Here is a 26,315-nt window from a genome sequence, read left to right on the forward strand (position 1 = left end):
AAAAACACAGCAAAAGTACCCAATTCAGGTCAGGGGAAAGAGGACACTGAAGAGTTTCCTCTTCTCTTCCACTGCATCACAAGGGAAAAAGCAAACAAACAAACAAACAAAACAAAAACAAAGGCAAGAACAAACAAACAAACACAAACAAACAAACAAACACTGTTTTTCAACATACTGAGTTGGGGGAATGTATTCACTCTCCTAGCAAACAAGGACAGACAAGAGGGCTCCCTAAAGGCCACACTGCAAAATACTGGCTAAGCGAACAGCACACATCGAGAAATTAAACTGTTTTATGTACTCATAGCAAACTTTTAAAAACTTGCCTGTATTATAAGATATGGTAATGGAGATTTATTGACCAGGACTGCTAGATATGTGTGTGAATACAAGCACAAGCACATGCATACACACACATACTATGTTGTTTTTTTGCTGAGCATCTGCTTGTCTGGATATGTTCATATAGTTCTCATGCTTGAAGCTCCAAGGTAATAAGAATAATATCAAATGCTCACACTCTTATCCTCCAAGTGCTGAGGGGGACTACTGGAAATCCAAAAGCATCTTATCTCAAATAAAGGAGAAGTTAAGCAACATTAGAGGTGGAATTTACAACAAAAGGTTCCATTTCATGCTTAACCCTTTCCACTCACTTCTGTGACCTGTTTTAACCACAGCAAGTGTTAGAAGCCATGAAACATTCATTTGTGGTTTGTTTGCTCAAGGATGTGGGAACTAAGTCATGTTGCTGTTGGGTTTTCTTTTCTTCTTTTCTTTTTTTTGCTGTTTGTGTGTGTGTTGTGTTGTGCATTTTAAAAGCAATGTCAGAATCAAAAGCTAATTTTTTACCAACCCAAAGGATGTTCACACCCTAAAGCACTGCTGACTTCAGTTAGCACAAACTAATTTCTGCAATATCGCTATCTAGTTACTCACTAAGTTCATTCTTATCCAAAGCCAGAGGTCTCAGCTTCAGTGCTGAAAGAAATGCACCTTAAATCTGATCCTTTGCTTTGCACTGATTCTGGTCCTCCCATTGCTCTCTTGATATCCAGGCCTGCAGCAGAGAGGTCCCTTTTCTACTCCAAAACCTTTTAATCAGCAGCCTCATTCTTGCCTCTTCTTTATGCCACCTCCAAAACTTGCTGGCTTGCTAAAACTTTGGGCTCTACCCTCACAGTGCTTTTCATCAAGTGTGTCAGTTTATTCCCATTTGATTTTACAGGCATCCCTTATAGACTACCAAAACTACCATGGACTAAATCATCCACTCTGTCCACAGCCATGATTTCATCACCCCAGATCAGTAAAGCTCTGTAAAATTTAACCCATCCTAAATTATGTGCTGTCTCCTCTTTTGCAAGAAGGAGCCCTGTTGTATTCCAGCTGCCATCCCATCTATCAATGACCATACTGCGTCAGGTCCTGCCTTGTACAATGTTGTCTTGATCCGGTTGTTATTGAACTCCTCCTGTCACAAGTATCTCATCACTTTTCTTATCATAACCTCTATCTCCTCCTTCCTCTGGAGACCCTTGAGGATACCTACTCCTCCTCAGGATTTACTTCATCTGGCTTAGAAGCGTAGGCCCTCTTTCCCCAGCTAATGATTTTTAATTCATTGTGCTATAATTATAATACAGTAGTGAATACACACATGTATGTTTTAAAGGAATCTGTATCACGTGTCTTTAATAGAGCACAGATGTTAATGCTGGCAACTCTTATTGTTCAAAACGTTGTCCCATCTTTGCTTGTTGTTTCTTACACTATTTCTGATCTGGGAAAGAGCAAAGGGGAAGGGCTTGTCTGTCATAGTCATTTGCCACTACAAACCTCCATGGGGCCAAAGTATTAATCTGCTGAGTGAGCTGGGCTGCATGCAGTTGGTGATTATGTCGACTCGTTAGTAAATGAATAATGGGGAGCACTGCTACTTCTCCTCCATATTTCACTGTACAGCTCTGACTCTGCCACACCTGGCAAGGTTGGCATGCAACCAGTGCTGATCTTCAGCTCAGATTTTCAGTAAGATAGTTCCATAAACACAATGACATCATGTCATGACATCATTACTTTCCTGTAGATTTGAATCAGCCTTCTTGTTTCTACAGGAAATCATATATATTCACTACTCCTCCAACTTAATTGACACCAGGGAAGTGCCACACACATTATTTTCAACATTTAGCTCTCAAATGCATGAAAAACATTCCCATAATCCATTAGGTAATGACCCAGAACAGACTTTGTCGTCATACAAGTAGAGGCAGCTAAATAAACTGAAAGGTCAATTTTAGAGTATAAAAGCTTGAAAAAATCACAGTATTACTTCTGGGGGAAGGGTGAAGCAAAAATTACAGTACCTTGTGCTATGGGAGCTTTTGGCCTGATTGAAAATAGCAGACGCTGTGATAAGACAATACTGGTGCCAAGAGACCAAAGTTTTAATGACTCCATCTCCCATCTCCCCAGATCCTTCTAATAGTATCCATAATGTCATTGCACCTGGACTATTCATTTTAGCATTGACTGGAAAGGTTTTGCAGAAGAAAGAATAATACTGGAAACTGGAAGTGCATAATATGAGATGGATAATGTGAACTGATGCACAAAACTAAACATGGCAGAAGAAAACCAAAAGAGACACTCTGCATTGTTTATGGACTACAGGGCAGTACAAAAAATCACAGACCCAAAATCAGCATCTCTCTTGAGCGCCCTGAGTGAAACAAAGGAGTGGAAAGTGTTGTGTTTATGGGATAGATCAGGTTTCCTTTAAGATTCTTCACTTCAGATCAATTTAGATCCAACTCTCTTCTACTGCTCCAACAGCAAGAAATACAGAAAATATTGATATCTTTACGAGAAATATTGAAAACCTCATCATTTGTTGGAAAGGAGGGACAGAGGGTGAGGGGGAAAGTGTCATAGTTTACAGCCATATGTTTTCAAATAGAGGCTAATGTATGCATACCAGCACTCACTTTTACACACCAGTGCCAAAATACTGATTAACTGCAAAGTGATCTTTGCCGTGACACTACACACAGAGCACAGCCCTTAAAATCAGGTGCTAAAGTGATATAGTTTGGGCCAGCAGTGTTGTAAGTTGGAAATAACTTCATGACTCTCCCATCACCCCTAACAAAGTTGTCTTTGCCAAGTCCCTAGTTCAAGAATCAAACTCCTGCTTGCCTCTAAACAGGCATCTTCATACACCAAGTTCTCAAGACACAGGTAAACCTTGCTTTTGGGTGACAACATCTGGGAATAAATTTATAGGATTTTAATTCAAAGGGCTGAGTTATGCATATGGACTAACACCCTGTGTCTGATCACTGAGCTAGCTGTTGTGCTACAGTCACATCCCAAAACCTACACCAGACCTGTCAATAGTTCCTGTACTTTTTAAAATCATCGAAGTGTTTTTCCCCATTTTTCAAAAAAAAGAGCCCTTACAACACATTAAAAAAAAAAAAAATAGAAAGACACAGACGTATTTCTTTGCATGATTTCAGTAAAAGCATGCTTTGCTTATTAAACACTTATGTTATCCTTTCATTATAGGCATCTTCTTTCCCAGGAAGTCTATGACTAAGTGTGTGTAAATACTCATCTCAGGGGTCTGCCCTTGTGGTGGCTGTGGCCACCCCCAGAACTTCTCACCATGTATGTGTGTGAATTGCCTCATAGCTGCATGTATAATAATACATTCTCCCTTCCTTTGGCTTCCCTGTCCATCTGGGTGCTTTCCAAGTATGCTGCTGGCCACCTTATCAGCAATAGAAATGGGACTTGAGTCCCAACAAGCTGGAAGTATCCCCATTGATTGCAGTGGAGTTCAGCCCATTTCAGCAAGAGCTTCCCCGGTCCATTATTGGGTGGTTGTGGACTCTGCTGTAGTCCTGTGGACGATTGAAAGCTTTCAATTCCACTTTACTTCAGCTCAGACTAAGGGAACTCCACTGTCACTAGATAAACCCATTATAAAATGCAGCTATGTGTATGTGCTGCTCTCCCTCATTGCTTCCTCCATAAAGTAGGTTTAGGTACATGGAAATATGGTGGGGTTTCAGTGGCAAAAGCAGATTCCTGGCAAGCCATGTGCCAGTGTTTCCCTGGAGCTGCAGCTTTCCAAGCAAGGCTGTCACACATTGAGAGTCTGGATCCATAGAAACATAGAATCATAAAGTCATTTTGGTCGGGAGAGACTCTCGAGATCATCGAGTCTAACTGTTAACCTAACACTGTCACAAAACTCTGTCCCTAAGAACCTCATCTATACATCTTTTAAACACCTCCAGGGATGGTGACTCCATCGCTTCCCTGGGCCACCTGTTCCACTGCCTGACAACCCTTTCTGTGAACAAATTTTTCCCAATATCCAACCTAAACTTTCACTGGCCCAACTTGAGGCCATTTCCTCTCATCCTATCTCTCACAACTTGGGAGAAGAGACCGACACCCTCCAAGCTACGACCTCCTTTCAGGTAGTTGTAGACAGCGATAAGGTCTCCCTTCAGCCTCCTTTTCTCCAGGCTAAACAGCCCCAGTTCCCTCAGCCACCCCTTATAACTCTTGCGCTCTAAACCCTTCACCAGCTTCATTGCCCTTCTCTGAACTCCATGTTTCACCCCAAATCCCACGCACTATGGCCAGGCCAAGCAGCTTGTGACTCCAGCAGGTTGTGGCACCAGCTGGTCACCCCTGTGCAGGATGAGGCCAAGTCTTGCCGAGAAAGTTGAGCTCATGTTTCCAAGAAGCAAAGGGAAAGAGAGAGGTTTGAGCAGAGCTTTATCATTGCCGGTGGTTTCTTCCAGATGAGCAGTAAACTTGGGTTGTTTATTGGATCCCAAACCTTCTTTGCATGTACACAGGAAAACAGATGCTTCCCACTCCCTGGCCCCGTGCTCACCCAGGCTCCCTCAGCAAAACTCGCAGGTAGAGTACACACACAGGGCAGCAGAGACATTGCTTCCTGCCTCAGGCTGCTCTCAGCTGCTGATACAACATTATCTGTCCCACACACTTCTTTGGCCTCCTTGCCAGGGTACCAGGCCAGCTCGTGGCGTGCAGCTTGCTTTTCCTGTGCTGTAGAAGCAGCTGCTGCCTCTGCACACAAACAGGGAACAGAGGCTTGCAAGTGCTTTGGCTCAAACCGTGTGCATGGGGCATGGATGACAGAGCTGGGAAGCAAACCATGCCTCACAGAGCCTGAGCAGGTGGGTGCCCTAACTGCTAGGTTGCCTTTCATCCACCAGCATTAAAGGCCTGGCACAGTCCATCCACAGCCCTGTCTTCAATAAGGCTCAGGTGCAGTCCTCCATTTGATTCATTTATGCCAGCAGCAAATTAAGTTTCAGGCTCTTACGATGAATTAGAGAGGCGAAGGGGAAATAGAGCACAAACTCATGTGCCCGGACATATGCTTAACTTCAGGATGGCCACCTATCACAGTCTCCTGCCTCTTCATCTGAAACAGCGAGTGCTGGTCCCTGCCTGTGCCAGGACTGTGATTTATTGCAGCTGTGTGCCCTTCTGTGGTCCAAAGAGGATCCTCCAGCTTTTTCTCTGAAGAAGGTCCTCACAAGTGACACAGGTTGCTTGAGAACATACTGCGCTCACTTTTCTCCTCTCCCATGATATTTTTACATAAGCAGCTGAACAGCAAAACACATCAGTGTTCATTACTAGTTTTGTTATTTATAGCAAGTTGCCACAGATGGAGACTGCAGCACCATTCTATCTTTAGGGCGTAGCGCCTGCCTGTCCATACAAACAATTGGTAATTAGCACAAGAACAATTTGTTTATGTATTCTCAAACTTAAATAAAGAGGACACCCATTTATCTGTCAAAATTCAACTCCCTCCCATTGCCAGATCTTCAGGTTAACTGCTTAAGGAATAGAGCTCGACGCTTCAGGCATTTAGGTAAAGGCAGAGTGTTTTTAAAAATAATTCCTATTAAAGAAAATTAAATACTAAATAAAAAATAGCAGGTTATGTACTGAAAAGATAACATTTAGATCACAGGGATCAGGAGCACAGGGCAAGATGAAGATCACAGGGGTGTCAAGTAGAGGCGTAGAAATGGACCACCCAGTATATCACAGAGGTGTGGTGTATACACACCTGGTTACTCCAGGTGGTAGGCACTTCCTACCAGTCCAGTTACCCAGCTCTCAGCCAGTCATTCCAAGTGAATCCTTGCATGAGCATGAAACTGGGGAAGAGAAGGCAGAGAGGATACTCAGAGTTCTCCAAGTGAAATCCCACATGTGCACTGCGATGCACTTGCACGGCTCAGATGGCAGGACCCTGCCCAGTGTAAACACCACACAAGCCAGGGAGGAGACATGACGTAATTTTTTCTATTTTTATTGCCGATTCCAACACTTCTTTGTTTTCTTTTATTCTCTATACCCACCCCTGAAGTCAGAGAAGAGAGGAAGAGGTTTTATGAATAGATGGACTATATGAGTTGCACCCAAGGGTTGGCCCCTGTTCCCTGTCTCCTTGCCCCCACCACTGCTGACAGGAGGAGAATGGAAGCTGCCGAAGGACTGCTCACATTCACTTTAAAGGCCAAAGCAGTCTGTGTGGAGAAAAAAAAAGCAAAACAGACAACCCTTGTCTTTCTCACAATTCAGATGTTTTCAGCATCTGAAAGTGTTCGCTTACTCAAGCTTGCAGGTGCAGCTTTTTTTACACACATCCATACGTACAGGGTGGGAAAAGCCGAGGGAAAAAATAAGAAGGTTCTAGAGGTTACTGCTATCAGGCACCAAAAGTGGGTCAGATCTGAGGAATTATGCCTGGTCTCCATTTCTGATCATATGGGTCCCAGTGAAGAGCTATTTGCGTATTGTCCTACCACCTGGGCAATTTTTATTTGACCTTTTTATCCTCCTATCAGCATCCAGGAAGGGGATAAAAGCTACAAAATAAAAGTAAACTATTTCAACCACAATGGCTGAAAAGAAATAACTAATGAGGAGCTCCTTCTTTTATCTTTCAGCTCACAACTCCGAATTTCCCTGTAGTGGTCAAGCTGGGACATGCTCATGCTGGAATGGGGAAGGTAAGTAAAAGAAAAACCACATATAGCTCAGGAAACAGATATATATGTGGCACAGCATTCCTGCGATCATACATGGTACGTGGCCAGCCAGCGAAGGGGTTAAGCCTCCCCACAGCCTATCTGGGTTGCACTGTCTGTTCCTGTGGGAGAAAAGGCCTTTTTCCATTGTCACGCACTCCGAGACAGGCAGTGGTACTGGGTTGGAGGCTGCCTGGGATGTGGGAAGGGGGGTTGTGAAGAGTCGGGGGAAAGCTGGCTGGGTCGAAGTCATTAGGCTTGTCATTTATGTATTTTCTTCTCTCCTGAAAATGGAAATGTTGTTTATTCAAGCACCTGTAATGTACAGCTACACCCCATAGCTCTCACAATGAGAAGCAGTGGCACTGGTCTTTTTGAGAGCATTATGATGACCTTATTCAATAAAACAGGAGCCCTTCAGTTATTTTTTTCCTCCTTGCAAAGAAGAACAAGACCTTACAAAGCCGAGTGGCTGGTTGCCTGCCAAGGAATCCTGAAAAACAGTTCACTCCCCAGAAGGAAGGGCCTGTTTGTTTTTCCCAGGCTCTCTGGGATCTTTATTCCCCCATTGAATTAGCAGCCCCTGTTTCTTGGGGTAACTGGACTCCCCTTTCAGTGAGGCGTTGCCAGCACATTCCTGCTGCACTTTACCCTCCTCCTTCTTGCATGTACCTTTTAAAAAAGCATCGCCTGTCTAAAACTCGAGTTGTTCAGAAGTAGGAAATTCTGACGCATCATCTCTGAATCCAAATGAGTGACACATGAACTTCATAACTGATCCCCCTATCCCAGTGCTTCCCTAGAGCAAACAGACCACCTCCCAGCCTCAGACTTTGCCTGAAATGTATATATAGCTATGTCAAACTTTAACTTGGTACAGCTTGTTTGCTTGTGCTCTGGAAACAGAAGCCCTTTCTGGCTTCCTGGATTGCACATGGAAGCTCCCATAATCTTTCTTGCTTTGGTTGCAATGTTCCCCTGCCTGGCTGGTAGCTGCTGGAGAGGAAGTGGGCTTGAATCCCTGGGCCAGTGGTGGAGTTGGCTTTCAGCATCAAAGAACAAACATTTAAATAAGCAGGAAATGTCTGTTAAAATATCAGTGCTGCCTATGTTAAACAGGCAAAGGTGTCATTGAATTAGAGTACATGTGGACAGCCTAGAGTTCCTTGTAGAGCACTGAACATGTCCCTAGGAAGGATTTCACTAGCAAAAGGACAAACGAGGAGGAAGAAACCTCCCCCTGAGGAAAGGTTTCAAGTTCCTTGAGATCCTGGATCTCTCTGACTGCACTGCAATTCCACCTGTAACGCAGGGAGGGCTTCATGTGTCTCTCTCGTGCACAAAGAACCCTTGGTCACTACAGAAATGAGGACAGAATCAGAGAAAAGTAGCCCAATCTTAACAGTGTTTCCAGATAAAATCCTCAGCAGAATATTTAACTGCTGTCTTCTGCACCAGACACCGTATCTTCTTCCAGCTCTCACTTTCACTCCCATTTTATTCTTTAATGATGTCGATTTTTGCTGTCACAAGTTATAGGGGAAGAGAGTTTCTATTCAAACTCCAGGCACAATTGCATACAGTGGTACAAGGGGAGTATGCAGGAAGTTGTTCCAGATGAAGATAGGCTGACAGCCAGCATCTTAGAAGAAAGAATTGGTCTGAGACCAAGTTTAGTTTAGTCCATTATAGAATTAGGGACTACTAGCGAAGTCTGGATGTGTATTTGGACACAAAAGCTTCAACACTGCTCTGTTCAGTAGATGGGGAAGATTTAGGAAGGAAGCATTGTTGACCTTATGGTTTTAGTTTGGGCCCTTCTCCAGCCAGAAGCAGCCTGAAGGAAAGCTGAGACTAGTTAAATTAGTCTTCTTTTAGTCCCACTGCATTTCATTGCATAGAGCAAAAAGAGGAGAAAGTGAAAATAAAGAAGTAAAATAAAATGAAAAACAAGTCAGTTGGTTTAAAAGACAAATAACATGAATTTGTTTCATGTCATTTTTGACACAGTAGGGTTCAAGCTCAAGTGGGACTGACAGAAAGAAACTAAAGAAACTACAGCAAATGTCATGAGAAATACAGATTAAAAGAACTATGGGTAGACTAGAAAAGTAACACCTATAGGCAAAAAAAAATATCAAACCTCCAATTAAGTAATTCAGAAGAGGAACATTTCCAGCAGATATAATGGTGGGTTTAACCATCATAATGTAAAAGCAATAATTAGTGATGATAAGGAGATACAGAAAGCTAAAGGATTTCTTTGCACTGGTCTTCAGAAGTAGAGGTTGGTCTTCCGAAGTAGAGAAGATAGCAGCAAATAGCACGTCTTTAGCTGTAAAATATATGTAATATGAAAAGAGAGAGGTTTGCTTTTGGTTTAGATGAGTGGAAGAAAAGAAATATTAAAAAGCACCTGCATCAGGTCATGTTTTCTACAAAAGCAGTGACTGAAGAAACAAAGGACAAAATAACTAACCTATTAGCCAAAGTACACATGTAAGTATTAAAAATAGTACTTAACTGCAACAAATGATGCCAAGATGGCAAGCCATGTATTTATACCTGTAATGGGTGCTTTTAAGTACGTGAGCATTCAGATTACAATCTCATTACCAGCAGAAATTGTCGAGGAATTACTTACATTTTTCTTGTTATTAATGATAAAATCACATGTAATAGGAGGCACCAAGACTTAGAAGAATGAACAAAGATGGGAAGTCCAGACAGTGTTTTCTTTATTTGTACTGAGGCAGTGGCCAGGAGCCAGAAAAACTCTGAACACAGAAAAGGCCTCTTTCCCAAAGAGCTCCACCATTGACTTACAGGAAGATCTGTGGCATTTCACAGTTCTTCTTCAGTTTCTCTGTGTTACAGACCAGAGGGATTATAATGATTACCTGATACTTATTGCTAATTCATGTCCATAAGGCTCTTGGCACTTTAAGTAGTGCTGAGTGTTTATTATTTTGCAATAATAACTAGAAAGAGAATAATTACAATAGTCCAGCTTTCATTTTCACAAAATTCATTCACCACATTTTTTAATCAGAGGGTTGAACAGAGACTCCTCAAAGCTATAATGAAAAATAACTGTGTTAGGACTTGCAAGAAACAGGCTCTATTGTCTGTCTTCAGCTTGGAAGAGGAACAGTTAGTATTCAAGGTCAGAACCAAAAGGGGTGGCAGTATACCATTATTGGTAAAATGCTCTTTCCAAGTGCTGCATGCATGTAAGGTATAGGTAGAGATGAAGAAAACAAATTTTCAATAAAAGACATATTTTGAAATTTCCATTGACAAATCCAGAAACAGCCTCTCTATTGATTTGAGCAGAGACACCAGGAATAGCCTTCAGCCAAAGAGACAAAAGAGTCCCAAACAATCTCCTCATCTGAAAACAGGACATACACAAGTCAGCCCCTCCCATGATCATCATTATCCCCCTTCCAAAATTTTGAGTCAATTCATATTTCACTGGCACTGGAAGATCATAACAAGTGCTCTGTGTGCTGCTGGTTGAATACAGTATTGATACAAATAAAATAATATCTACAGAAATACTGCTTAGATGATTGTCTACAATGGAATCAGCAGAGAAGGACCTTTCTCAAGTTGTGGATGTACGCTAAGATGAGATGTCCTTCCCTGTTGTTCACTCAGCAGTTCCTAAGAGGTCACAGCATTTTTAAGCATTGTCCAGTTTGAGTCTACCTACCCCAGAAGGGATTGGGGGGTGTCTGTTCCACAGGGTGAGCACTACAGTGAGAAAGGAATAACACTTCTTCCTGACTCCGGATCTCATAATGCCAGAGCCCACGGAAAAGAACAAAGCTCTGAGTGTGTTAATATCTGCCATTTGTGTGCTAACATGACCCTAAAGTGCCCTAGGACCAGAGCCCAGCACTGCAAATTCACTCAAAGAGCCTCTTCACCTCTTCCTGATCAGATCATGAGAAGGAAACAACTGCCAGATCTGCAAAGACAGGAAAACCAGTATCTGTTCATGTGGCTTTATAGATATTTATATGAATTTCATAAATTTATTTTTATATTGCTACTCTATATTTTTAGACCTCTCTAATTAAGCCAGTTTAAGAGTCACCTCCTGTCCCCTCCAGCCCCATAATTACGAAAACACCTCCCCAGTACAAATCCTGGCTCAGATGAATTTATTACATTGTAGAAGAAAAACTTGTTGTTCATAATAATGTGGTCAGAGTTATTTTCTCCCTCACTGGATGGGAAAGAGTTGTCTACTTTTTTTTTTACTTTTACTTTTTTTTTTTTTTTTTTTTAAACCCTGGTATAAATATAGCACAAACTAAACAGAGCCACTCTGTAATGTAAAAATACTGCAAGCTTTTTATCAGGAAGGACAGCTCGTCACCTTGTCTCTCTCGGGACTAGAAATAGAATGTTCCAAAAGTGAGAGCTTTGAAAATCCAGTGTGCTAAAGAGGAAAGGAAGGGGAAAGGGCTGCCTCGGTTTGTCAAGGAACAAATATTTTCTTTTTTACGGAGGACAAATAATGACTTGACATGTAACATTCACAACAGAGCAGCCCAATCACTGTGTTCCCACTGACTCATGAGCAAGGAGGTACCACCCATCTTGAAAATAGCAAAAGCATCCCCATTTCTTGCACATCAGTCTGGAAGCTTTTGCCGAACACAGAAAACAGGAACTCATCCTGGGTACCAGGGACCAAAGCTGCCAGGACCTGGGGCTGAGAGAAACTCTTCGTTAGGGGGTCAGTAGGGATTATAAGGCTTAATGTATTAAAGGTGTCGTGGTTGAGACAGACAAACGACATAGACCACGTTCTTCCGGGATGAAAGTAGTAGATGCCATTTATCGCCACAAGTGCATTTTTATACAATTTTACCAATTCATGTGTCTCTTCACTATTGGTTACAAGTTACAGCAGTAACATCTCATTAGCTAATTTTGCTGTCATCAATGTTACTCTTCTACTCCCTTCTCTCTCACGGGTACACCTTAATATCTCTGGACACTCCTTTACTCCCATCTTTCTCACGGGTAGGCCTTCATATCTTCAAGGCTAATTTCTGTTCCCATGCCCTCCATCAGGGAATCCACAGACCCACCATAGTCCCCCACATAAAGGCAGCAAAACATTTGGAGAACTTCAGTGTGAGGATAACAGGGAAATGCAAACTCTGTTGTGTCTTTATTATTTTGAAGTGGGTCAAAGTTAGGCCTAAACTCAGTGTGTGATGGTTAGATTGGGTATTTTCTGAGAGGGAGAGTATAATTTGGAGTAAAGGAAAGGAGAGACTCAGGAAACGCCCTGTGCAGAGCCATTCCTGAAGACCTGCTGTCTCAAAATAACCAAGTTACTACAGAAAGGCTCAGCACAGGACGAGATGGGTGAAAAATCACAAGCTTTGTGTGACCATGCCAGTTCATTTGGAGGAAAACACTCTGACAGGGCATTTTCACAAGCTTCCCAAGACCCAGTTAAACACCACGTTGCCAAGCCCAGCCCTGGCTCAGCCTTGGACATTCACCTTCCAGCTGAACCTGCCTCTCACCCCAGTTTGGACACAGAAACTGCTTCTACAAGCCATATCCAAAGTGATGTGGGTTTAACGTGTAAGGCAGAGTCAACTCTGGATGACACTCAGAGGGGCAAAGCTGAGGCAGCCACAGTAGAGTACTATAATTATGCCACTTTGGCTGACTGACTTTTTTTTCATGTGGCCACATAACTAACAAAAGCAAAAGGAGACTGTGAGGCAACACCTTACAGTGCTTAGGCTTAAGATGAGAGAGGAATGACATAGCCCTGGGATCCTGGTGTCCAGGAACACCTGAGGTGTACAAAAGGCAGTAGATTCAGGAACTATGAGACAGAGAAAGCAGAAATTTCTACCCAGGTCCCTCACTGCAGGAACCTGTGCCCACACAGATCTCAGGGTGGCTCAGACTGCCCAGAAAATATCCAGTGGTTTTTTAACAATACCAAGACCCATCTGCCAAAATCCTGTCCTGCAGGAAGGCCTCAAAAGAAAGTTCACAGCAGGGATGAGACAGAAGTGTTTCTTCCTCTTTTTTTTTCTTTTTCTTTTTTCTTCTTTTTTTTTTCCTTTTTATTTCTCCCCGCCCCCCCCCCCCCCCCCCTTTCCCCTTTTCTTTTCACATCCTTCTTAGTTTGAACGACACACTCATCTCATGGAGAGGGGAGATGCTTTTGTCAGATTCTCGTCTTCACCTGCAATATGCTATATGCTTACCCAGGGAAGTGGTCAAGTCACTATACCTGGAGGTGTTTAAAAGACATGCAGATGTGGTGCTTAGGGACATGGTTTAGTGGTGGACTTGGCAGTGTTTGGTTAACAGTTGGACTCGATGATCTTAAAGGTCTTTTCCAACCTAAATGATTGATTCTATGGTTCCTGAACTGTCGCTCGGACAGCTCTCCAGCAAAGGGCAGGAAGATCAGTGCCTCTTGAGCAGGCTGAGGACAGGAACAAGCACCAGCTGCAGGTCACATAGTATCAGCCTCTAAGACCCCGCAGGGCAAAGGAACAGTCACATCTGTGTGAGTGTGTTCCCAGGGATCCAGCCAGACTCCCCTCTCCAGTGCAGCAACAAGGAGCGTGCTAGGGCACAGCCGATGCCTGGCTTAGAGGAGAGAGCCACAAGGGAAACAGGGACTAGCCCAGGGAGATATGCCTCAGAAAAGGCATTTGTCAACACACTGGTCCGAACTCTTCACAGGAGGTCACTAAAATGCTACAGCAAACAGCAGCTGATGGCTCCAGAATAAGCCTATTGCTGCTCAAACAGCCAGCGCAGCTAAGCAAACAGGCCGCCAGGGCAGGCGCTGTGTTTGCACTCACTGTTTGCACTCCTCTACGCAGCTAATGGGATATTGCATTTATCCTAAGAAGGTTGAAAAAAAAAAAAGAGAGAGAAAAATGGCTTCCTGTTGATCTCTTTCCAACTTCTTTTTTCAGCTTCATGCATTGGTCAACCTGCATTTTAGAAGACAGATTTATCCCTTATTAGGTAAATTGGTAACTGTTTGCTCTAGAATGATTTTTAATAGTCCCTTCTTAAATAATGCCCTCTGGCGTCATACCACATCCACCCTGGCTTTGGTTATCTCTAGGGTTTTTTCTCCTGTTTGGAGAATGGATGTTTTATTGACACATAAAAGGGTTACAAGGCAGGAGGAAATGAATTATACAAAATTTAAAAGTAGAAAGCTAATAAAATGGTGGACTTGATAGATAAGTCAGGAAAATAAATCTAATTTGACTGTAACTCGAGTGCTTCCCGTTCATGAAGTAATAGTGTACCCTGGACTGAACCAGCCTTAACCCATGACACAGCTGTTATTTTGTCAAATTTGTCCAGCTCTAACAATTAACAAATGGTGGCTCAGATTTCAGCTTTGGAGAGATGATTATTTTGATGCCTGGTGGGAAATAAAGCCATGATCTCCTTAGAGGGGACCTCTGTGAGGTGCTTTCTCTGAAGAGCCCAGGGGAAAGGCTCTGGCACAGGCCAAGGAAGATGGCAGGCCTGTTTGCTGAGGACTGTGCAGTGGTGTACACTGTGGGAGTCACCTTGTTTTTTCATTTCCTACTTTGTGTCCTCAGAGAGTCCCCTCTCTTTATTTACCCAGACAAAAATCCTCAGGCCCATTGGAGAAAACACTTTCAAGTGCTTTCCCTCTCTCCCCATAGCAAAGGAGCAATGGAGAGGAGGCAGAAATGGACTCCTCCTTTCTTCCTTTCCGTAGCATGCTGTATTTTTGAGGAAAAAAATCTCATTAACAAGACAAGCATACTGCTCCTTTCTAGCAATAACAATAGGGCTAATTCCAATCTGGAGAGGGAAGCAGTATCCTTTCCTCTGCCTCTGGGACAAATGTTCCTGGGCTGTGGACGCCAATGTTTCAGCTGAGGCCCAAAGACATCTGTTGCACAAGTGCAGCACTTTGTTTCAGGTCCCACAAGTGTCCTTGTTCCAAGTAGGTCATTAGATAAGGGTTTTTGTCTTTTCCCATTGCCGAAAGGGTCCGGGATAATATATCATAACACCATGGTCGCCTGCCCATGCAGTCCCTCCTGCGATCATCTCATCTGGGTGGGACTCTCTCACGCAACACCATTCAACCCAATGCAGCTCTTATCTGTGCAGCAAAAATACCCAGCCCCAACACAGCCTGCATTGTTCCCCCTCGTATTTTGCAAGCTGTACCCAGGCTGGGGGCTCCCCCATGTGATGTGCTCCCTTTCCCCCTCCCTCCACTGCCTCCGGGACATTCCTACTACCTCACCCTGTCCTGCTACACCAGGAGCAGCCACGACCACACACAGCCCAACCCAGACACAGAGGGGAACAACACAGCCCAGAGCAAGGCTGCTCCTCCTGGGTGATGTGCAATGGTTGCCTTTACATTTCCCCTTCGTGTTTGTTATTTCCTCTTTTTTTTTTCTCTACCTTCCCACCCCACAGACCACTGTCTTCTTCCTCTGCTCCTTTTCTCAGTGGTCCCTGAATAGAGAGAGCATAGCCCTCACCACAGCAAAAGGGAGGAGGACTAGGGGTATTTGACATTCAGCAAAAGGAGAAGCAAAGACCAGGTATTTTTTCTTCTTATTCAGGCATCTAGAAACGGTCACAGGTCAAACTAGTTGCACTTTTCACCTTCCCCACAACCTGTCCACTTCTCAAGAGCTTTTTTGCACCAGGATGTGGCTGCATCTTTGTCTTATGTCACAGCTGGTGCTTACACAAAACCATCTAAATAGAGTAAAACAGGTTAGCAACAAGCTTGTCCCCTGTTCTCTAGTGAAGATGGCTCCTGCTCTCTCATGGTTAAAGGCAGATATGTAAAACCACTTGTTTGTTCTTTGCGAAGAAACACCAAATACCATTGCATGTGTTTCCTTCAGCTGGCTCCACATAGTCTGGCATCACCCTCCTTTAACACACACACTGAATCAACTGGGAAACTCTTCTGGGGCAGACACAGACTGGTTGTCATGAGCAAGCAGACTCTTAGCAAAGCAGAGTTGCAACCTTCACCTGTAGTCTCAAAGTGTTAACAAACTAAAAAGTATAGGTAATCCATAAAGAAAGTCACTCACTCACCCTTTTCACAGTGTTGGTCTTTTTTGCACCAATTAACCCACCTTTTCTGCACCCATCCAGCCCTAAGGAACAAAACTTGCATGGGTTTATCTGATGCACCAAACAAGTTTTCCACTATGTTTTCATTACCTGCTTGTTCACTTTTCCTCCTCCAAATCAATGAGCTTTTGTAGAGATTTGATCTTGTCATTAGAGTTTCTACTGTTTTGCTCCTTCTTTCTTTATTTTTTTGGATGAGATACAGAGCATTTCTCATAACTGAATACAAATCTGTGAAAAGCCAGCTTCTCAGAAAAACTCCAGCTCATAGGCCACTGCTCTCTCATTTTCAAGTGTGATCCAAGTCTAACACCCAACCAGCTGTCCCACACACGTGCCCATGGCATCACACTCACACAAATCTCCCCAAGAATCACTGGGCCTCCCAGAGACATCTTTTTCCTTCAGAGTTTGTTTCCAGTGGGGAGACTTGCACCGCTCCTCAAAGAAATTCCAGAGGGGCACAATGTGAAATTTCAGGGAACTGAAGCCTAAAGGTGGCAGACAACCAGCTCTTGTGCTGATTTCCTGGCATTGCTTTCTATTTCCTGACCACCCAGAACATTCTGTTTTCATCCCTCCCAACATGGGAAATAGCAGTTGCAATGTCTGAATGAAGTAATGCCCCTTAAGAGATCGAATATTTTTCTGAAGCATCATAAAAGCAATGCACATTAGCGAGAGCCATCTGGGCAAAGACCTAGTTGCATCCCTGGTGCCAGGTTTACCAGGGCTTGTGCATGAGGAAGGAGAAAGGGGTTGACTTGCTTTGGGTTGGAGTCGTCTGGGGAACTTCTCTCTTTAAATCACACAATCCCTGCTCTGTCCTCAGCTCCATCTATGTGCTTTTTAACTGACATTGTGCTATTCAGGCTCAGAGATTACTTCTGCTCACAAAGTATTCCTGTTCTTTTTGTTCTTGTCACTTTTTCACTGGATTTTGGCAATCAAGGTCAAAGTTGAGAACCAGCACGACTTCCGGGACATGGCCAGCATAGTAGCCATGGCACGAACCTATGCCACCACCGAGCCCTTCATTGACTCCAAGTATGACATCCGAATCCAGAAAATCGGCAGCAACTACAAGGCTTACATGTGAGTGCGTAGCTATGCTGGAGGGAGACAGGGGGAGACGGTGCTGTGGAAGTGATTCAGTCGGTGTCTGCTCTGGGCAGGAGTAGGAAGCTGACTTAATTTTCTTGAAGAATAGCCCTGCTGTTCTTCTCCCACCTCCGAACTCAGAGCCCTCATCCACTGATCATCTTCTCCATTACTCACCATCAGCTTATTGTTTCTGGAAAGTAAATCTCCCTCTACCTCTTTCTGAGATTCAGTTAGTTCCCACTAAAACAACTGTGCTCCGCCATCACCTATCACCTCTCCATCCTGTTGTCAAAGCGCTGGTCACTGTTGTTTAGCGGTTATCATAACCAAGTTTCTATATACGCTGTTTTCACTGATTTGTCCCCTTTTGCAGTGAAAACTGTCATAACCGCTTGTTTTACAATGCAGACTGCCTGAGAAGGAGCTTCCTGAGAAGTGACAGGTTCAGAGAAGTACTATGTGTGGAGCAGAGCACTTTAAATTGAAAGCGGGAGCTCTCAGGTTTCTGCAATGAGACTGGTGGACCTATACATTATTAAAACTGGACTCATAAGATTTTCTTCAAAAAATGTGCTATCACTCTCTTTAACCAGTTTCTCTGAATTGTGTATATATGGATAGACATGGGTCAAAATTCATTTATTTTTTATTTGATGGTGTTGTTGCCAATGCATATATTTGGCCATAACTACTGAAAGCATCTACCATGACTGAGAAGATCAGGAGCAATAGAATTCAGTATAAACTTCTGTAGCTTCACTGTCTCAACAGTTAAGTTTCTTTACTCCAGCTGAGCATCAAGCCATTAAAAACTAAGCCAGAAGCAACAGCTCACTACAGAGGCACTGCGAGATTTTCTTATTTTATGAAAGCATTGAATAAACCAACCATATTTGTGAGCCATTCACATGCCGCACTGCCACAGAAGCAGAGAGAGGTGCCAACTGCAAAGTGAGCCCAGGGCTGCCCAGGAAAGCGATGGAGTCACCATCCCAGAAGGTGTTTAAAAGATGTGTAGATGTGGTGCTTAGGCACATGGTCTAGTGGTGGGCTTTGCAGTGCTAGGATAATGGTTGGACTTGATGATCTTAAGGGTCTTTTCCAATCTAAATGATTCTACGATCTTTCCCAGCAAAATCCTCCAGCTCCCAGTACCCTCTAGTGGGAACTGAAACCCACTCCCTTCCCACCTGTGGGAAACAATAAGAAAGATTGAGCCAGTTGCAGCTCATGGAGTTCTACAGTGTCCAATGCATAGCAACAACCCATCCTCTCCCAGTCAAAGATGACAGCACCACAATCACACAAGGACATGAGGAGCACACAGCACCCGGTACGAGCAGCCTCAGCCTGGCCAGCACACAGGGTTTCTGTGGGCATATTGGATGTGTGTTCTGTGAAGCGTACGAAGGAGGGGAAAGGAGAAGGAGAGACATTTCTGTGGGTGCCCCAAAGCTCCTCCCTGCCCCCCGGCGTAGTGAGGAAGGTAGCATCAAGGCAACGCTCAACACCGGTATGTTTAAAAATATTTAAAAGCATTCAGACAAACTTCAGTAGTTGTCAAGCTCAATTAAAGATATAACCACATGAGTCAGTAAGACACCTGTTTCTTCTTACAGCAAACCAGTAGATGAAAAAGGCCAAATAGCACAGCTTCTCCAGAAGCTCCTTATCCAGCCACAAAATTCTGGAAAAGTAGACAGCTCCAGCAGTACATTCTTCAGGTCGCCAGATATATTTCATATGTTACCTAACACCCACAATAATGTGAGTTTTGGGTTCATGTTTACAAACCCTCAGGCCATAGTTCTGGTGAAACATAGTTAAATAAGATAATCAAATGTACATGATCACACATTTTTCAGATATAGCTGCTGAAAATTCCCAGTTGGATTCCTAGCACAGAGGTATTTAAGTAAACTAGATAATTACTGAGTCACATTCTTCATGGGAAGGACCTGTGGGTCACTTGGCTACTTCTTGGGAATTCAATGAGAGAAAAATTGTTTTAAATCTGATCAGGTCAACAATAGCACAGTTGCCTAATATTACATTAACATCTCAGGGAGTCTGGCTCAAATTGGCCAAAGGAAGGAAGGTTTAAAATATCAATTAAAATTCCCTGTTCCTGCCAACCTACCCAGGCTTGGTTCCAGAGCCTGCTCCCAGCCTGCCTGTAAGTGAAACAAAGGCCCAGTTAGCCTGACCATATCCTCTCCCCATTTATTATTCGTACTCACCACACACTCATCCAGACAGGGATCAGAAATAATACCAGATGATTGAGGAAAGAAAGCAGTCACACTAAGAGCTAATCCCACTTGGGAATATAGCTGTGCAAACAATTGTTTGCTAAATGAAAAATATTTTCACATGAAAACAGCCATGAATGGAAAACACCTTAATCAGAAATTAAGCTTATTAGCCAAGAAAGCAAACAGCTAACTTGCTAACCCAGAAAGCTGACTTATATTGAGAGAGACATTTATGGACATGAGCTTGGGATAAAGGTATAGTCGGTCCCATCAGGGGTTGTTCCTTCTGTCCCAGCATCGGACAGAATAAAAGGTTATTCCTATGGTATAAATAAGTCCCTACTGTGGCTAAGGAGAGAGGTAAAAGCACCCAGAATATCAGAGCTCTCATTGGTCTCTCAAATAGAAGTCTCAAAATCATTAGTCATGCTAGCAAATCTCAGCCTTAAAAGTAATTGCAGCATCTGCAGTAGTGTCATACTAAATAAATTGCTTTGATCTGTGAGCCATGGAATCTACTCAGTATTTTTATACCTTCACCCACACATATAGACTTTAAAAGTCCCCTTCCTTCTGAGAAAAGTCTGTGTGGGGAAATTCTCCAGAATATGTTTACTTTGCACCAAGCATCTGCCAGAGGGAGGATGCTGCAGGGTGACTCATGCATTCCTCCCCGCCCCAGATGTTCCATGCACTTCCTTCCAGCCCATGACCCAAGGCTGGAGTTCAGTTTCCCATTGACTTCAGTGCAGTGACTCCAGATTTACACTACTAACAAACACCTACTTAGCCCATGCCTTGGGCCAGGCTCAAAACAGAGATAAGCAGCATGTGATACATGCCTAAAATTCCACCAAATGTATTTGACTGTCATTGTAATACTGGTGAAGAGAAAACATGAATAAAGCTCATGTGGCAGGGGAAACTGGGGCAGAAATTATGCTTCCACCCTCACCCCAACTGGGGGCAAACAGAGGGATCATTTCCATATAGGACTCGAGAAATGTTCTTCACTTGGAATGAAGCCAGCAGCTGCTGACTCTCAGGGGTGGGATATTCCTTGCCACCAGCTCTTAATAAGAAGTTAATATCCTTTCCTTTCTATTTTCCTGAGCATGACTTCTGTTCTTGTCACCTCAAATGCAGTTCAATGTGCTCTGCAGGGGATACAACATCAACTGTGTCTAAACTAGAACCACTTTTAGACTAAAATGGCCCAGCTTGGAGATGGTGAGTGTAGGACGCTATCGACTTATCCTAAGCAATACCAAAGTGTCTTGGTCACAGATCTGCTTGATCAACAGATTCCTAAAAGCCTGGGGTCCTTTCCTTTAAGATACTGACTGTACACTGTTGTGGCACCCTGATGTTTAGGATGATTGGAAGAACTTTGACTTCCAGTCCCTGAGAGAAACAGGGCTTGATGCAAGGCAACCTTAGGGAATTATTTTTGTTTTCAATGTCCATTTCCACTTCACCTTGAATACAAAAAGCGAAAGAAACAAGAAGAATTTGGTGGCACACTTGACACCTGAACTTCTCAAACATGCTTGGGAGTGATCTTGACAGAGGCTGTGGTGTAGGAATTCAGTGACTAGTTCAGAAGGCTTCCAATGAAACTTTTCCATTTAAAAATAGGCAAGTTCCCTAAACAGAAAAGTTAGGGATACAGCTGAGAGAAATGTTTTATATCTTATGCTCAATATTGGCTGGAGATGGGCAGGCATAAACAAGTCAAACCAATCAGCCCAACATCTAGAACAAAGTTCTTTTGGAGCTTTCCCACAACAAATTTCTTTAGAAAACTGTATAGCTGTGGTTTGGTCTTCCTGGGGATGACACAGATGCTTACATTTGGTATGCCATGTATAATTTCTAAACACTGATATCCAATCATCTTGTCACTAATCAAACTTCGGGAGTTCTCATCAGTACTAATGGGATTTTGGATGCCACCTGCCACTGCAGAGCAATTTTCTGAACCTAATGTTAATAAAGAATGGCTCTTCCATTGCAGAACTGGAAAGTGTAATCCTAAGAATTCCATGACAAAAGAAAAGGAGAGGCTGAAGGTTGAACACTGACCTTACAGGCCATCAAAAGGCTCATAACAGGAGGAACCCGTTCTTTTGCTTAGAGTGCAGGGAAGGAAGATTGATGTTGGATGAAGGGAACATGGGACAAGAGTCGACTATATGGAAACACAGTTATTCAATGCAATAATCTTGTTCCCTTGCCCCCTGCACTCTTCCCCCCCTCTTTAAATACGGTTACAAAGACAATTTAATTTTCACAGCAGTTATACATACCACTTTAGAAAAGAAATAGAAAAAGGACTCCAGTTTGTCCCTCAGCAGAGTAAAGGGGAACCTTAGGTATGCAACTATAATGATCCAGGTTTATAGTCTAGCAGAACATCAGTATTACCACTGTTTCACATAGTTCTGCAAGTTCAAAGTCTCCTTTCCACATCACATTGAAAAGGTGAGTGAACTGGCAGCAAGGGTTCCCACAACCTTGTTGAAGTGTTGGATCACACCTCATACGCCCCTTATAAATCTCTACCTAAGTCTTCTTCAGCATGGAGATGCTCCCTGGATGTACCCTGTCAGCTTGTCGACTTGTCCTAGCTTGGACACTATGCCAGGGTTATCTGCACAGCATTGTCACAGCAGGCTGCCCAAAGTCTGCTTTGTGCCTAAGGTGAAGAAAAGGAAAATTTTCACCCCTTGATGGGTGATGGTGGAACCCAGGATTTGCCAGCAATAGTATCTGTTTGGGAAATTAACCATCAGTTGCAGCTAACGAGACTCCAACAGCTTTGCAATTATAAATTCTCCAAGTCCAGACACAGTGAGCCATAGACAGGTCAACGAAAAGCCAGTGAAAAGATGGTATAATTATATAGTTTATGACACCAGTACAGCTGAAGTCAAAGTTAGGGAGAGCCAGAATGTCAGAGCTGACATTTGTGAAGCTGCTGAGGCAAAAGTTTGCCTGGACAGTTGCTCTGCCACAGACAGAGGATGCTACCCATTGCAGAACACAAGGGTGATTATTCCAGAGACCTTCTACAGGCATTTCAGCAATCCTGGGCCTGATGTATAAAGAAAGAAAGTACTCAGAGAGCTTGGTGTGTGCTCAAGATTCCTTGGAGGTTTCCCTGTCTAACTCCTCATTCAGTTTTTCATGAGTCTAAACAACATAACCTGTAAGGAGTGTTGTTCAGGGAGGCTTTGGAAAAGCTTCTGTGAGGAAGAGCCTCACCTCATCCCCTCCTGCACAAGCATTGACTCAAGAATGAGGACTACAGTATAAGGGAGGATAGGTCAGGAGTGTATTTTCATGTTCAGGTTATGTTTTTGGTTTGTTTTCCTAGGAGGACATCCATCTCTGGAAACTGGAAGGCAAACACAGGTTCTGCAATGCTAGAACAGATCGCAATGACAGAGAGGTAAGGAAGAGGGTTTAAAGACAGTATTAGCAATTCTTGGGTTAGAAGGGAGGAATTGTACTTCAGACTTCGGTTAATTGAGAGAACCGGTAAGTGAGGTCTCCCGGGAGGCTGGATAAAGGAGTTTAAAAGACTAAGTGTTTCCTTAAAAAATATTCATGACACAAAGGCAAACTGTCCTATTTTGGAGAACAGACTGGAAGTACAGCTAGAGACCAACATTGCTAAATCATTAGATCTTTAGTGAATGTAGCCACAGGAAACAAGACCAGCATGCTAAGGTCAAGCACACAAGCACAAACATGTAGGGATAAAATCAGAAAGGTCACAGCACATAACAAGAAGTAACAAGAAGTTATTCTAAGTACATTACTAATGAGAGGCACACAGAGAAAAGTGGTTTTGTTCTGCTCAACAGAGAGAAATTCTGTCAGCTGAAGTGTTGAAAGCACTTTTTTGCATTAGCCTCCCAAAAGTGAACATTGTTTTAGCCAAGGTCTTCTTGCAGCTGAACAGAGCAGAAGGAATTGCTTTACACATCTTACAGACTAAAATCTGCAGACGGTACTTCAATATATTCAAATCACTGTGATATTTGCTAATATTGGAACTGCACAACATTGTTGACTCATGGTAACTTAGGCTCTGCTATATCTCCTAAACCCTATTCTGCAGAACTGCTATCAAGTCACTTGTTCTCCACCCTATTTAAGTAAATTATTCTTAGGTTTATAGAATCCATAGATCATGTGTAGGCAACTCATGCCTAGTGAATCTGAGATTTTTTCAGATTATACCTCAAATTTGTCAGGATCGTGATGAATTCTGAGTCTGTCCAGGTTTAGGCATCACATTTGAAGAGAGATAGTAAGGAACTGGAAAGAGCCCGAAGGACAATAAAGGGAATGCTCAGAGAAAACATAGTCAAAAAGCATGCAACAATCACTTAGATAGTTTTCCACCTTTTTCAGTTGGCAGACCATTGATATTTTTCCACTAGAGTTGTTGACTCATGCATAATGAATCCATGCCTGCAGTGCAGAGGTTCACTTTCCTTCATTAGCTGTCACAGAGTTGGAAGAAGTTGTCCACAAGCTGAACATCACTGCATTCTGAAGATGAAAAACCTTAAAGAGCACAAGCTCTTCAAATATGTAAAAGGCTACTAGAAGAAAATTACTCACTCTCTATATTACTAGTAAAATACTGTAAGAAATATTTGGCTTAAATTATAGCGGAAAAGGTTTGTTTGAACATTTCCTATAATTCCTAACAGTAAGGATGCATGGCGCAGAAATCGATTGCCTGGAGGAGACAGGCAATCTCTGTACTCTTTCAGACCAGATTAAAGAAATGTCTGCTCTCTGGGGTACAAGAGTTGTGCAGGTAATCATCTAAGGTCCCTTCTGCACTTTCAGTTCTGTGCAACAGGGAAGCCAAGCCAAGCCCCAAAGCAGATGCTGAAGGTGACTCTGCAAGACCTTGACAGAACTGTGGTAACTGGACCTTATTATGCATCCTGGTTGTCTACAACACAGCTGAAGCTAGAGAGATGGAGGGTAGACAGTCCCTCATTGCAGTGTTGTAGGACTAAAACCCAGATTCTTGCCATGCTGCATTTTGAAGGTTCATTTTATAGATGTGGTACCACAATTCACCACTATAGCCTAATCCAGCCATAAATGCAACAAATCCCATGAATCATGAGTTCAGGCAGCAAGGCATGAGTGTGCTGAAATCCTCTGATGAGCAGGAGCAACCTGAAGTACCTACTGTACTGAACAGTAGCCCAAAGGATTGACATGTTCAGGTAATACCAGGCAAAAGGGCAGTAAATCCCCTGCAAATGCTACCCCTGATGCATATGCATAAATAAGCTCTTCTATCCCATAGCACTGCTATTCCACCCCAGCAGCCCTGACACCTTGCAGTGCATTGAAGATGTGAAACTACTGGGATTGCTGGGAGGGACAATTCCCTGAGCCTGGCTGTGTAGCACCTAGACACATCCATCCCTAAGGAAGAGAGGTGGTTTCCACGATGGTGGCCCGTGGTGCGGGGCCACAGCAGTGCAGGAAGGGACACCCGCTGTGCCTCCTGCCTCGCTCACAGGGTCCACAGTTCTCCTCCTCCATATGCTACTGACTCCTCTTCAGCTGTTGTCTTCATCAGGGGGGCTGGAGTGAACATGCTTGGATTCCTCATTAGGGATAAGGGAGCACCAGTAGTCATACAAGCCATATTCTTGCTTCTTCCCACAGACATTGTGCTCACAGAAGTTGATCATTATATTGTCAAGCTATGGGGATGCTGTCTGGCTTCAAGAACCTAAACTTGTTCTTTGGCCAGAACAGCTCTTTTCCCAGTCCCTGTAGGGTCTTCAAAATGTCAGTGTTTTCGTGAGACTGTGGCCTTCCCTCCCCTCTCCGCATTTTGTCATAGTCCTGCTTACAGATCTGCTGTTCTGAGATTATTATTTTTATTGAAATGGTCAGGACTGCGGCACAGCTGCACAGGAAATAAAACCAGGCCGCCTCATTCCCTCCTCATTTCCACAGTAGGGGGGATGCGGTCCCCCCATAATACACGTCTTGTCATTCTCTCTTCTCCCCTGACAGCAGGATAGCTAAGGGGCCACCAGCTCACATTCTCATCCTGGGATGGCCAGAGAAAAGGGTTGCAAGTCTGTAGCTCTCCCTCTGACAACACAGTGCCTGGTCCGTGCGATGGGACTGCCTGGCTAGGAGCAACACCCAGGGGATAGAAAGGCAGCAGGAGACTGTAAAAGGATGAAATGGAAAGAGTAGATTGTAAAAAGCAGGAGCCGCTGGGTTACAGATCAAGGAGGGGATGGCTACTCCTTGCTCAGTTCTGCCCTCACTTTCTGATCCTGTTCCAGCCCTAATGTGCAGGACATCTTATCAGGAGAAAGCTGCCCTGCATAATGGAGGGCTTTCAGGCAAAGCCAATACAAATGCTAAGGGGCCAACACTACTGGGAGATTAAATGAGCTAAATATTTATAGCTTGGCTAAATGACAACCAGCCAGAGATCTGATGTAAATACCAAGGAGGGAAAGAAACATTTTAAAGTGACTTTGAGGGCAGGATTGTTTCAATTTCAAATGAAGACACACTTTAGGCAAGATTCTTCTTTTTGCTCCATCTGCTGTGCAGGAGAGGGAGGCAATGTGTATGAAGTTGCCTTGTGACAAAAAAA

General features: G+C 43.4%; 1 protein-coding gene across 2 annotated transcripts in view; it reads left to right on the forward strand.

Moving 5' to 3' along the window:
* The window catches only part of SYN3 (synapsin III), a gene marked incomplete at its 5' end in the record, with an annotated part of 177,392 nt that overhangs the window by 136,390 nt on the left and 14,687 nt on the right, over positions 1-26,315 (forward strand). For both annotated transcript variants that reach the window (XM_082044580.1, XM_082044581.1), the window contains 3 exons: positions 7,029-7,091; positions 17,236-17,378; positions 23,022-23,096. In XM_082044580.1, the coding sequence (XP_081900706.1) occupies positions 7,029-7,091; positions 17,236-17,378; positions 23,022-23,096 (281 nt within the window). The remainder of the gene's footprint in view (positions 1-7,028; positions 7,092-17,235; positions 17,379-23,021; positions 23,097-26,315) is intronic.

The sequence above is a fragment of the Streptopelia decaocto genome, assembly GCF_964273445.1.
Source record: "Streptopelia decaocto genome assembly, chromosome: 1".
Taxonomy (NCBI): domain Eukaryota; kingdom Metazoa; phylum Chordata; class Aves; order Columbiformes; family Columbidae; genus Streptopelia; species Streptopelia decaocto.